This window comes from Trematomus bernacchii, unplaced genomic scaffold, assembly GCF_902827165.1.
Source record: "Trematomus bernacchii unplaced genomic scaffold, fTreBer1.1, whole genome shotgun sequence".
In the NCBI taxonomy this organism is placed as follows: Eukaryota; Metazoa; Chordata; class Actinopteri; order Perciformes; family Nototheniidae; genus Trematomus; species Trematomus bernacchii.
In genome coordinates, this window is record NW_022987828.1 from 14,017,573 (window position 1) to 14,032,330 (window position 14,758).

At 41.3% G+C, this 14,758-nt stretch overlaps 1 protein-coding gene across 1 annotated transcript in view; it reads left to right on the forward strand.

The window, feature by feature from the left end:
- Nucleotides 1–14,758, forward strand: part of lrpprc (leucine-rich pentatricopeptide repeat containing) — a 73,649-nt gene that overhangs the window by 46,806 nt on the left and 12,085 nt on the right. Inside the window, exons 26-32 of the mRNA XM_034152146.1 lie at nt 4,276–4,344; nt 4,477–4,567; nt 5,214–5,356; nt 8,862–9,042; nt 9,876–9,996; nt 13,830–13,918; nt 14,025–14,214. Coding sequence (XP_034008037.1) covers nt 4,276–4,344; nt 4,477–4,567; nt 5,214–5,356; nt 8,862–9,042; nt 9,876–9,996; nt 13,830–13,918; nt 14,025–14,214 — 884 coding nt within the window. The remainder of the gene's footprint in view (nt 1–4,275; nt 4,345–4,476; nt 4,568–5,213; nt 5,357–8,861; nt 9,043–9,875; nt 9,997–13,829; nt 13,919–14,024; nt 14,215–14,758) is intronic.

Consider the following 14,758-nt stretch of genomic DNA (forward strand, 5'->3'; position numbering starts at 1 on the left):
CTCTCTCGTGTCCTGGTGTGCACTAAAAAGAAGGATTTGTCCCTCTTGAGGATTTCCAAACCCTCTTAAATATTATCAACATGTTATTGTTCGGCTAGATTGTATTGCCGTTATCCTATTTATAACGGAGAGTAAGATACATGCCATTGATGTGTGAGATTGGTGAAGCCTTGTCAAACCACAGAGGTACATGTTGTCCCTGTTGTCAACGGGAGATGAATGTTGGAGAGACGATAAGCTGCTGGTTTCGGTTTGTTATTGACACGCAGGCTGACTTTAAACCTGCAGATCTCTTTTGATACAACATGGACGGGGCATTTTCAGACGTCAACAGACCAGGCTTTAAAATGTACATTAAAACATATCTAAGAATACAGTTTACTGCAGCGACTGTTTTTTATTTTACCCTTAAAAACATTCACATTTCCCAAATCATGAGCAACCCTTCCAGGTATTTCCCCTCTACATCATGGCCTCGCCCCTTTTTATGGGTGAAAATATCTGGTAAATACAAATGATGAAGTATTCCCCAATCCGATCAAAATGTAAGAAAACTGTGCTTTTTATAAATATGCATGGAGCCCAAACATGATGGTCAGTCAGGCAAACAATTAGACAATGTCCTTGGAGATCAATGATCGCGTAGATATATGTTGAAATTAAAAGCAATAGGGGATTGATGTTCTTTAAGTCTAACGGTGGACGTTAGACCAAAACTGGGGTTTCCTTGGCTTGTTCGTGTTTTATATTTGAATGAAGCATCTAAATTCATTACCTTGATTTGTACTGTTTACTTTGCTGATTGAAGTTAATCTCTTTAGCATCATCATTTAGCTGTGATGAAGTGATTCCCGCAGATGTACACATTGACTAACTGGAACCAAATGTTTATGCTGTTCAGTGTTTCCCACAGAATTTGATTCTATTTGTGGGGGAACCGCACCGCACGGCACCCCTCCCGGCAAGAAAAGCCAAAGGCCCCTTAACCTATTCGGGTGGCCCACGCATCCACCCCAACCCTCAAATAAGAAAATACATGCGAGTTCATGGCTACTGTAGCAGACAACGTTCTTGTTGCTCTGTGTTGCGTTGTTAATGAGTGAGACACACCGGAGTTGAGGATCTGTGGGGTTTATTCTCCCAAAAATACAATTTACAATTTAGGCATTTAGCAGACGCCTTATTCCAAAGCGACTTACAGTACAATGACCAACAGGGACATTCTCCCTGGAGTAACTGAGGGCTAAGTGCCTTACTCAAGGGCACACTAGTAGTGGTGTTCCAGGCAGGATTCGAACTCGCAACCTTCCGATCATCAGCCCACCTCACTATCCATTAGACCACCAAAATACATTTGTGGCGGACGATATTTAATTGTGGCAGCCCGCCACAAATAAATCAATGTATGGGAAACACTGCTGTTAATCCTCTCTGTGGATTACCTGAAGCCACAGATCTCTATTTTGACTGTTCTTTTTTCTAAGTAGAATAAAGAAGATCGTAATTCTTGATCTTTTTTGTTGTTTTCACTAGCTAGTCCCAGCCTTGTCTGTTTACTGTTTGCTGCTGAGCTAGTAAAGTCGGTGGGTGGTGCTGAAAACCAAAAAGAACCTGAAAGATGCTATATTCTTTGTGTAGAGCTGAGGTAAAGTTCAGAGTCTGTTGATTGCGTTTTTCAATGAGCGATATCTTTCATGTTACACATCTTTGTTAGTATGTTAATATTGACAAATTCAGCATTATAGCATGAACAGTTGAGTGTTGGTGAACTACTGTACCTGCATAGATGTTTTAGAAAAGAAAGCCTGTGCACAGAAAGTTCCTCCCTGAACTGTCATTTAAAGGGGGCCGATCATGCAAAATGCACTTTTGTACGTCTTTTATACATGAATATGTGTCCCCGGTGTTCCAGGGAACTCACCAAGTGTCAGAAAACACAACCCTCTCTATTTTCCTCCATACCCAAATCTCTAAAAAAGGGGCTGCAACGGATCTGATAAAAACTGATCCAGATGTGAACACTGTCCTGACGTCAGGACGGTGGCGCTACGGCTATTGGGCCAACTCCACCAATCAGGAGGAGACAGCCACGGCCATTGCCGTTCGAAAGCGCTGGAGACGCTGTAGTACATATGCCAGGCCTGTAGATGGTGCTGTTCTCACTGAATCTGCCCTTGCAAAAACAGGGATAAAAAAGTGCAAATTGAGCGAAATGAGGCATGGCTAAAATGCATGATCTGTTTGGTATTTTGAAAAAAAATAGTATAAATATGCCTTATATAGGTATGGTCCTACACTATATTATTCAAATATAGCATGATAGGTCCACTTTAAACTTGTATGACGACGAATATCTTGAAGAGGATATATAAAACAAGAGAATCATATCCATAACTCGAATATGCATACACACACTCGACACACAAATATTTGTATCCCCTCTGAGAGCGTCAAGTGGCTGTCCAGAGCGGTGTCTCTCGTTGGGCTCTGTTTGGTATAATTGGCAGCTGATTAATCACAGCTAATTAAATGTAATGATAGAGAAAGGTGGCCAATTTTGTGCTAAATGGTCAAGGTTAGGTAGAGGATTGTCAGGTGGCCGGGCCTATTATTGCGGCACACGCATGTGAGCGATGGTCAAGGTTAGGTAGTATTGCTAAAGAGTGGTGAGCCATTATGTGTTTTTGTGTTGGGGAGAGGGGTTTGGCGGTGTGTGTGTGTGTGGACTAAGTGGACAGGTGATTAGTGGAATTAGAACATTAGGAATTGAGATGGAGAGGGTTTGTTAAGTGGAGGTGGGAACAGGTCAGCTCTATCTATTTCTTTTTGTGTACGTGGATATGAAGATGAGAAAGGAAGCGTGTAAAGGCCACGCAAGACTCAAAGAGGCAGAGTGACGTGTGTGTGTGTGTGTGAGGATTGATAATCTGACCTGATGACATGTTTCCATTAAATCCTCCTGAAAGTGAGAGCGTCCGTGCTGTTGTTTTGTTTCTACTTTTCATTCTTTTGATCCAGCCGAGCGTGTTGTGCCTTCTTATTTCTGAGGATTAGTTTCCTGCACAGATTAGGGAGATTTGTCCTGACGGATTCAAAATCCCAAACATTTGTGTGTGTGTGTGTTCGAGTAGATGTGCTGCTTTGTGCCCGCAAGACTTTACCAAGTAAAGGGAATCGGAGGCAGAAAAAAAGATGGAGCTCTTGCCTTAGTCTCTAAGAAGATTAGACAGACTGAGAGAGAGAGAGAGAGTGCAACACATTTTAATTTGTCCCTTTGGCTGGCTGGGTAAGAACATAATGCCTTCGCCTGGGCCGGATAGAGAGGCAGGGGGCGAGGAGCGAATAGGAGCAGAGGAGATTTGCAGGAGGGAGGGATTGAGAGGAGAGGGGATTGGGAGAGGAAGGGATGGTCAGAGAAAGGGATGAAGCCCGTCTTTTCTTGACTCTCCACTTCCTCTCGCAGTATGATGGGCTCCCATCAAAGAGGCCAGCAGGGATTGAGCGCTGCTGATCCCCGTTCAGATTAACGTGCTGGCAGATCGCTCTGTCTCTCTTTTTCAGATTACCAGGAAGAGAGGGAGGGCGAGATTTCTCAATCCTAGTCTTATTCAGATTGTATCAAAGCCCCAAGAGACAGATGAGATCCTGATCACTGTTATTCCATGATAATAATCATCCAGTCAGTCCACGTATCAGGCTAAACCTGAGCTACACCAGCCTGCATATCAATCTATGTCAGCCCCTATTTGACACGCATACACTGTCTATCTGCATATTATTGGTAGCACTACAGAAGTACTACACGTCTCTTTATAATCTGTATATTTTAAACCTCATTTCTTTTTTTCTTTGTATTTTTAACCTGTTTGTGTGAATTGAGCAGTCTCTGTTTTCTCCTATTGTGTTTCCTACTACATTAAACATTGAATGATTACACTTTATTTTATTCTCCAAACCAAGAACAAAGCACAGTGTTAATCCATAATGAAAGATAAAATAAACCTCAAAATCAGAGGCGAAATTATAAGAAGGCCTTTCCATATGGATAAGCCTTCAAAAGTGATTGAAAGATATCAATAAAAAAAGGCTAACTTTAGAACTAAATCAAAGTAAAGTCAATGAAAGATATGCTGAGAAACCCTCATTGGATGACTAGTGACAACCATCTGATGTTTAATACGACATTGCTACTGTTTTTTTTTTCTACCGTCTATATATTTATCTACTTTATGTATTATTTTCTTAGACATTCTCATCTGTTTTTCCTCTCTGTAGACCCCTGGGCTGAGGGCAAGGACTACGCGCATAAGCTGGTTTGCAGCGAAATGTATAAACTCCAACCAGGTAACCACACTCACACTCACACACACACACACACAGGCTGAACTATTCAAGGCCGTAAAGAAAAATGCAAAAAGTGAAAGTGCAAAGTAGAAAATTGGAATTGGAAATGATATATTGTGTTTGGTTGTATAGATTGAGCCCTTGGAGCAGATGGTGGGCATGACGGAGAAACTGTTTGACTGCGACAGAGACGAGATGTACAGTTACCTCCTCAAACATTACGGTAAGTCCCATTTGTCTGTGAGTGGTTTCTATTAAATTTCGTTCAATTTGCAAACTGCCCTAATCTCCTCCGCTGCCTTGACCTTCTACCTCTTTGTGTGTGTGTGTGTGTGTGATATCAGTCATAAGTAAGTAAGACATGGTGTGATTGCTGCAGTGGAGAGCAGAGCAGATGACAGTTGTGATTGGAGTGTTAAAGCTGATTGTCGATCCATTACTCCCACACACACACACACACACACACACACACACGCACACCTTCTAGTTGGTGTGTTTCCTAAATTACAGCATAGTTGAGGGCCAGTCAGTTGATCAGATTAGTGCTTTGATTGCTCACTCTCAGCATGTAGTGCTTTGTCTGAAAATACTCTATGGTGCAGGCCGAGTGATGAGCGGTATGGGCCGACTATGTCAGAAACGTTTTTATTACAAAGTAGTTTTACACATGATGAATTTGCTTTGGTGTAAATGATGCATACAAAGACGGAGAAAGGAGAATATGTAATTTAAAAAAGGGTGAGAGTCGGTGTCGGTGGGGTTCCCAGGCCTTGTTGATGAGGTCGGTAGCAGAAACTGTTGAAGTGGAGAGAGGTGGACGATCATGAGAAACACACCTTTTCTTAATCTCGCTGCTTTGTTTTTTGCAGAGGTAACAAACGAGTGGCAGAAAGCAGTAGCACTTTGGACGAAGATGCAGGAGGAGAACCTCATCCCCAGAGATGGGACCCTGCTCCTTCTGGCCAAAATCCTGAAGAAAAACGGCCAGGAGGTGCCCTTCGATGTGTCCACGGTAAAACCAAAGCTCTATTAGGGCTGCTCGATTATGGCAAAAATCATCATCTCCATTAATTGGGTCAATAATTGATATCACGATTATCCATTTACTTTGAAAACATCCATTTATTGAAGAAAAAAAAAAATGTATACAATATGTTTTTAACAGTTGAACCTGAACCCTGAACTTTAAAGGTGGGGTAGGTAAGTTTGAGAAACCGGCTCGAGATACACTTTTTGTTATATTCCATGGAATGCTCTTAACATCCCGATAGCAATGAATATCTTAAGTGCTTTGACAAAAAATCCATAAAAAATATGTCATCTGTGGAAGCCGTAATACTGTAAAAAGCACGACCAATCATTTTAGCCGGCCCGGCTAAAGTAACTGGATGGCCTACCTGCCTGTCAGCCTTCCATCTGTGCACAAACTTATCTCGTGCCCTCATTGGTCATGTGCGTGTTCGTGTGTGTTGGAGGAGGGGCTCTGTAAGGAAGTGGCAGATTTTCTCCGGTTGTGTATTTTCAAATTCTACGCACTCGAGCTGGTTTCTCCGAAATTACCTACCCCACCTTTAAGTATAATTCAACTGAAAAACCAAAAAAAATAATAATAAAACCCGTTTTATTTAGATTATGTTGTTTTCATAATCGTTGCAGGCCAAAATCGTAATTGCGATTTAAATTACGATTTAATTGAGCAGCCCTAAGCTCTATAATGTGCACAGCCCAGTCTCGCTCATTAGACAGATGTGTTATTCTGAAGAATAATTGCCCAGAGGTTCCTGAGGGGGAGATAAAGCTGGAAGTAAAGGCCAGGAGATTCCCCAGAGCTCTGGAGGACTCTCAAAAGTGCCCGAGGTCAAACGCAACACAGAGGCATGCAGCTCTGATGGTTGAGCACAAATCACAACGGTGCAGACATTTCTGTCCCTGCATATTAAAAGATGGTTGGAGGTACCCATTGTTATCTTATGTGTCCTTAAATATTCTATTAATATTTTAGGTCGTTTATCAAGAAACAATAGGCAAAGAATAATCTCCCTTTCCAGCTTCTTAAGATGAATAATTTTCACTTACGGTTTTCTTTACCATTGTAAATTGCATTTTTATAGCTTTTTATTGTAAGATAAAAATATGATGGATGTCACTGCAGGCTCTGGAAGCTTGTGATTTACAATTTGTCTGACATTATATATTCTATAAATAGATAACAGTGCAATATTATCTTGGTAATAGAATTGTGGTGCTTGAGTAATAAACTACAGCTCATTTGGAGGAAGTACATCACGTCATTCCCAAAAAACAAACAACCTCAGGACACAGAAAGAAGTACTTTAAATAGAAATTAAACAATGAAAACACGAGACGGATGTTATCAAGACTTGCATTAGAATCGACAACGTTAGTATGTAAAGGATTTGGACAAACACTTGATCATTGGGTGGGCAATACAGTGGCAGAGCTTGTCAAATTTCTATTTCTGATTTATTGCATTTCATATACTAATACTATTATGTATTACAACAGGCAGAGATTTCTTATTTTAAGGGCTTTTTTCCCGTTGTTTTGAATTAAAGGTGGGGTAGGTAAGTTTGAGAAACCGGCTCGAGACACACTTTTTGTTATATTCCATGGAATGCTCTTAACATCCCGATAGCAATGAATATCTTAAGTGCTTTGACAAAAAAATCCATTAAAAAATGTCATCTGTGGAAGCCGTAGTACTGTAAAAAGCACGACCAATCATTTTAGCCGGCCTACCTGCCTGTCAGCCTTCCATCTGTGCACAAACTTATCTCGTGCCCTCATTGGTCATGTGCGCGTTCGTGTGTGTTGGAGGAGGGGCTCTGTAAGGAAGTGGCAGATTTTCTCCGGTTGTGTATTTTCAAATTCTAGTGCACTCGAGCCGGTTTCTCAAACTTACCTACCCCACCTTTAATGCAGCGATTTTCTTGTATTATGTCATACAAAGGTTAAAAGCTGTTTTAACATTGTTAACATTTTAAATAAAATATTGTAGAGAAGCAATAATAGTTTTACAATAATAAATAACTGAAATATATTCAGTAAATTAACTATAAATGCTTAGTATTAGTCTTCACAGGAGTAATGAAGTTCTGGCATATACTGTATTTTGTCCTTCACTGATATAGCGAGGAGCTTCATCCGAGCCGATGAGTATTTAGTATTTATTTAAACTCAAGCTGCTCTCTCATTTAAAACACAATGTTCCCACCCTGAATTATATCCATACTGCTCAGATTAACCAAAGAGCAAACTCTGATCATCGGAGCTAACCCCAAAACCCCCCCCCCCCCCCCGGTCCTCACCCCGCTCCACTTTAAGCCTCTGTTCATTACATGCAGAGGAAACAGGATTGAGGCTCTGATCTGAAGTGTGGTCAATCAGAGCGGCTGGCTGCGGACGGGAATTACAGCCTGATCTGTCTGTAAATCGGTAATGCCAGACTAATTTAGCCAGCAGCTAAATGCCACCATATGGCTGCCGCTGGATCCTAGTTACATCCAGTTGGCCTGGATTCTGACTAAAAGACAAACTGTGGATTAATGCATTTGAATAAAAGAGGGGAGTTTAGCCTCAAATACAGAGGTGGGAGAAGTACTCAGATCTTGTACTTATGTAGAAGTACCAGAGTGTAGGAATACTCTGTTACAAGTAAAAAGCCTGCATTCAAAATGTTACTCAGTTCAAAGTAGAAAAGTATTAGCATCAAAATATACTTAAAGTACCAAAAGTAAAAGTACTCTGGCCCATTTCAGAATTGTATATATTATACGTTTTGATTTTAATTATTGATGTATTAGAGTGTTATCAAAGCTGGTAAAAGTGCAGCTTGTGAATATGTAACTAAAGTCTTATTTAAGTGAATTTTATATTTCACATCACCAATCCAAATCTGTAAAGTAACTAAAGGTATGAAATGAATGCAATGCAGTAAATGTACACCATTTACCTCTGAATTGTAGTGGGGTAGAAGTACAAAGCAGCAACCATTTTAAATACTCAAGTGAAGCTCAAGTCTCTCAAAAGGAAGTACAGTACTTGAGTAAATGTACTCGCACACCACTGCTTAAATAATAAATCCTAGTGAGCTCTGTTGCTGCGTTTTTCCTCAGCGTTGGTCTGCGTGCTCTTACAGCCCGGAGCGTGATGAGAGAGGAAGTGATTGCTGTTGCCTGGAGCGATGAACTTAGTGACCCCTGGGGCCCTGGAGTTGACACCCCCGCTCCAACACACACACTCTAACGCACACACACTTTTATTTTTTGCCCCTGAGGTGCCATATCTAATTTGCCCCTAGCCAATACAGCTTAACCCCCTCCCCTCGTTGCTTCACGGGTGAACGAGCATTAGGGGACCCTGCCCTGCCCGCCATTATTGCACTGTCATACACACACTGAACATGGTTAATATGTGTGTGTGTGTGTACAGGCTCGAATGCTGGATGTTATTTTATGGAAGCATCAGACTGAGTTTTATTTGTGTGTTTTTAACAGATGTGGTACCAAGAAGAAGAAGCCCCAGCCGAGGTCAAAAGAGAGGCACCCACGCCCAAAATAGAGGCACCCACGCCCAAAATAGAGGCACCCAAGCCCAAAGTGGAAGAAGGCCCAAGCTCTAAAGACCCAAGCTTTCAAAGCCCTATCATTGCCCTCTGTAAGAAGAACAGAGCCCAAGGTGAGCAGCAGGAGGTCCCGTGTTGTTGTCAGACATGATATGAACCAAACATACTGTATAATGCACTGGGGGGGAAACTTGAATCATCTGAGGTGTGCAAAGGTTACTTTTGAAGCTGCGTTAAAGCAATGTTTGAGCATTAGGAGGTAGGGCTGTGCAATTAATCGCAATTACGATTTTGGCCTGCCACAATTACGAAAACAACATAATCGTAAAAAACGATTATTTTACTTTGCTTGGTTGTGACCGTGCACTGCAACATATTGGATCTAATTTATTTTAGTCTAATTTATTTGTATTTATCATATTTACATATGTTTAGTAGCTTGTTGAAGTGCGCTCCAAAATATTTGTTGATCTTGTTTATTGGTATTTATTATTTTTGATATTATTTATTTAAATGTAAATGTATCATTTAATTTATTTTTGTATTGGTTTTTCAGTTGAATTATACGTTCAGGGTAATCAACAGTTAAAAAGATACTGTTCAAATTATTATTTGTATTTGTTTTAAAGTTCAATAAATGGATTTTTTCAAAGTCAACGAATAATCGTATTTAATAATCGTGATATCAATTATTGACCAAAAATAATCGTGATTATGATTTTTGCCATAATCGCACAGCCCTATTAGGAGGCATATAGTTTAAAGTGCAACAGCCCCTGATTGACTTTTTTGCTTCAGATCTGCATTAATCAATCGATTGATGGACAATATGACATTTAGATAATTTAATTTAGAAATGAATCACTAAATGAAATGTTCTTTGTAAAAGCAGACTCCTGTTTTTCCCCCTCGACTCATGTGTCTTTCCTCTTGTCTCTTTCTACAGAAGCCTTAAAGATGTTTAAGGAAGCCAAGGATTCGCCATTTAACGCCAAATCATTCAATCTACTGATCTGCGTGCTGCTGTCCGAGGGGTCCATTAAAGACGCCATGGCAGTCAAAGACATGTAAGTGCCTAATCATCTATCTATATGTCATCTCATTCTGCAACGACACATTTTGGTAAAGCTTTACTAAACCATAAACAAAAGGTTTATTTCAACGTCTTCTTTAATAGCAGGCATATATGTTAGTATAATCCAACAATTGTGACTCCAGTTTGAACACCCATTTTTGCACGAGACGTGTATTTTTTTTCTTTCAATCTTTTTTGACAATTGGTTAATCTATTAGCCGTTTCATAGTTGCAGCTCCTTGACGATCAGTGTTATTTTTTTGCCTTTTGTCCCGGTATTTAGTATCTAGTTGAATGAGCCCAAGCATTTGTAAGTGTACTTTGTTGGTTGAGATCATCACGAATCAAAAGACGGACTGTACACTGGTGTATTTTAGCTGTAGGCACAATGTAGGTGCCGTTAGTGCTCTGCTACGTTCTCCGTCTCTTCAGCCTGTGGCACCGGGTCACCTCGGGCTAAAAATCTCCTCAATAGACACGAGGATTATCAAGTGATTGTGTGCTGACACTCAGCCCTGCTGGATATGAACAGTTGTTCTTACTAAGCCCCAAGATACACACACGCTCCGGTGTACAGATTAATTTTGCTTTTCTGGGAAGCGGGTGACTTTGTGCACAAACATCAATCTTCTTCCAATTAGTAATGTATCGTGTGTTGTTGTGTGCGGGGCCATATCAGGGCCTGGAGACAAATGGACGCACAGACAGAGTATTAGAGATCTGGGGCCTCATTTATAAAGGGATATACGCTCAAAAAATGGCGTACGCCAGTTTCTACGCAATGTTTGCGATTTATAAAATACTAATTTGACCGGAAAAGGTGCGGTCCTCCACGCAAACTCTAACCCATGCGTACGCACGAAGCACACACACGGGAGAGACGAGAAACTGCGACACCGTTGGCAGAAGGAAGAATGGAGAGAAATATGTGGAAATAATACCATAAATAAAATGTTACCTCTCATTTATCAAATATGAAGAATTCATTTTCAAACATTGATTAAAGCCAATCTTAAAATGATTAAACAAACGCCTGTTTGAGACTCCTCAGTGCACACAAAAACATAACTTGGAGAAATAAATAAATACGGATATGCTATTTAAAACCACCTCGAATATGTTGTGTTAATGTTATGAAATGTTTTCTCATAAATGATGCGGTAAACAGGAGGACAGAATTACGTCTAAACTGACGCCGTTTTGCATTTCTATAGGTTGTAGATACGAGCATGGTTTTATATACTATCACGTTTAATCGTGTTTTATGCCGTTTGCCAAGACTTGATAAGTCGCTCGTAAAACACAGGAGGTATGGAAACTAAGAACACCATATGTGGTAAATTGTACAGCTAATATAACACAATCCATTAGTTGTATTTCCTTTAACTGGTGGATTATGGATATATAGTTGCTGATCGACAGCTGGAACACAAACCACCAAATACAACAAAATAATTCAGATCCAGTCGTCATGACTACACTCCGGAGGGATTCCCCGATCATTTCTTACAGTTTCTCATCAAGGGGGTGTCTCCTGTCCCCGGGACAAACACACTGCCTGAGGAAGGTTATGTGTATTTTTTTTGTCATTAACTTTTTTCGGACCACTTTATTTATTTTGGTGACGATCCGACCTCCATGCTGCTACTCTGGTTCAAACTGCATCCACCAAACAATATGATTTATCTCGACCTCCCCAAAATATCCAAAATCTGACACGGTGTGAGATGTCTTTTTTTAGCTGTTCGGGCGTAATTTCCTGCGATCTTCTTCATGCAGTCAGTCAAAATGAATGAATGAATGGGCGTTTCTTTGACTATTTATAGGCAAATATGGGCGTTACGAGTCGATTGTGATTTCTAAAGGGAAACAGGCGTAGGGAGTGCCGTACGCACTTCCCTCGCCGGTACGCAATGTTTTGTGAATCGGAAAATGTCGGAACATTTCTGCTTTGTACTACGTAAGCAACCTTCCCACGTCAATCCTTCGCAAGGCGTTATAAATGAGGCCCCTGAGCTTACTGCTGATCTTTACTGTTTGTCCCTTTAGGTCAGCTTTTTGACCCTTTTCTTTATATCACTTTCACGTTACAAAGAAAAAAACACACAAGCAACGTGTTGAAATAAGAGATAATAATAAAATGACACTGATAGAAGAGATGCCGTTAATCATTTGTAGGAAAGATTTGGTGTGTAAAAACATCCATTACACTATCGGTCTCTTCCCTGTTTTCGGCTCTCTACATGATTCACTCTCTCATGTTTGAGAAATAATCGTATCAATTGTAGACCCCTGTTTGAACAAGAGCGAGGCAATACAAGTGATAACCCATCTCCAGTCTTTGATTTGGTTTATGGCATCCCTGCCTGGATAAAAGCTGCGTTTATCTGCACTCTAAATGAGAAGTGAAATGAGCTGAGTGAAGAGTCGGGAAGGATGGAAGTGGGCAGGGGAGGAAGGAGATAAAGGGGGAGTGAAGGAGGCGAGGAGGGCTAGATTTAATCACGTACGAGGTTAATGAAGACGCTATAGGCATTAATTCTGTGTGTGTGTGTGTTTTTGGGTAATCTGTACAGAATTGAGCAGCGGGGTGCTTATGGTGAGATTAAGGGATTGGGTGAGAGTGATAATGAGAGAAAGAGGAAGGGGTGGATGTTTCATTGGTTAACGCACAAACCCCCAACACATTTTTACAATCTGTTAACAGTACCTGCTCATTTCTATGGTCACTTTAAAAAAAAAAAAACTGCTACTTAGTTTTTCTGACATTGTGTTCTTGTAGTATTAATAGCGTGTGCCTACTTGTTTATTTCATATTTAAGTCTATTCTTTATTCTTTATCTGCACTACACTTCTGCTGTTATATCATAATACTGGAAAATGTCCCTGTAGCGGAACAAGACACTGACCCTGAAAGAGAAGTCGAGTGAGAGTGTGTGTTGGGAAAAGGTGAGATTTCCTCCCTACCAATAAGGATATTTCTGACCCCACTTCTCGGTCTCCTCGGCAATCCGTCGTCGACCCCTTTCCCGCTCAAATCTCCGCCCTGACCCCGCCGGATGCTGCTTGGCCCAGTGTCGCCGTGGTGATAAGGATTGCCCGACTGATGCTCAATTGAGCGGGCGGATTAATCTGGTTGCAGGGATATATTAACAAATAAAATCAAAGGATGAGAGGCAAGCTTAATTGAGGTTTTAGCGGCTGAGAAATGAAAAGGGAGGAGGGTGGCAAAGGTCGGCGAGTAGATGGAGGGGGAAGAAGACGGGTTGTCCCAGCCTCTCACATCATTCGTGGAGTGGCTCAGGAGGAAGTAATCAACTGTTTGATGTCTGTATTATTTTCAGGGTTAGGCGCTTTTACAAGAGGCTCAGACATGCTTTCAGTCATATTTGTTCCCATTGTCTTCTAGCTTTCAGCTCCTGTGTTCATCCACTCTTTCTCTGTGGAGTCTGTTCGTGATGCCTTTAAAACAGCCAAAGTTAAGAAGACAAAAACACCACAGAGATTAAACCCAAACCATCACAGATAGTGAAGATGTTTTTTATATAATAGTGTACATTATCAGCTCTAAGAAAACAATGGACTTTCTTTGTGCAATCCACACAGGTAGGATCTTTGTGTCTCCATTGAAACACTTTACACAGTACTTCACAGATAACATAGTTTTAACCCAGAAGTGATCATCACCCTGGATCCCTCGACCAAAAGCCAATGGGATCTTCCATTATATTTTAAATCAAATACATTTTCAGACTTGTCAGGTCTGTAAGTAAAGTTAAAGAGGCTACAACCAGAATATTAACATCCTTTTCATCTCTTTTTCAGTGCTACATCTCGTATACCAGAGTTCCAGATGAGTCATGCTGCCAACGACCTGTACATCATCACTACCACCATGAAAGGCCAGGCTAATGGTGAGAAACACACAAAAACCAGTACACACACACACACACACACACACACACACACACACACACACACTTGTTCAAACACATAAACTGACCTCACACTGGTCCACAGATGCTCTGGAGAGAATGAAGCGGGCTGACCATATGCCCTCAAAGCTCGCCCTCACCAGGCTGGTTCAGGCGCTCGGCAACAGCGGCAACGTGTCGGGGATCCAGGAAGTGGAGGAGCTGATAAAAGACAAGGTGGTCAACCTGCCCACCATGCCTGTTGTCACCCGCACAGCGATTGCACACATCAAGAGGTGAGCATGCTAATTATTTATAGATAGATAGATAGATAGAATCGGTGGGATGAAACCCTCTTTTAACGGTCACACATGCAGAGCACACAGTGACATGTGTTCTCTGCTTTTAACCCATCCTAGTACCAGGAGTCTAGTGCTCGGAGCAGTGGGCAGCTATTGTACAGCGCCCGGGGAGCAATGGGAGTGGGGTGGGGTGTCCGGTGCCTTGCTCAAGGGCACCGCGGCAGGGCAGGAGGTGAACTGGGACCTCTCCAAGTAGCAGTCCACACTCAATATTTAGGTCTGGTCAGGGACTTGAACCGGCGACCCTACGGCTCACAGTCCAAGCCCCTACTGACTGAGCCACTGCCGGATTGATTTTGATCTGAAGAGGTACCAGAATGTGCAGAATGTTTTATTTCTGACTGCCAATTTCCTCATTTTTGTACAAAAACTTGACTATTCAAGTGCCTGGAAAATCCTATAATCCCCTAAAAGTCTACACAAAGGAGCTTTAATTTAGGACTTTTGTAATGTATGAGGCAAATGCAGCTTTTCAGGT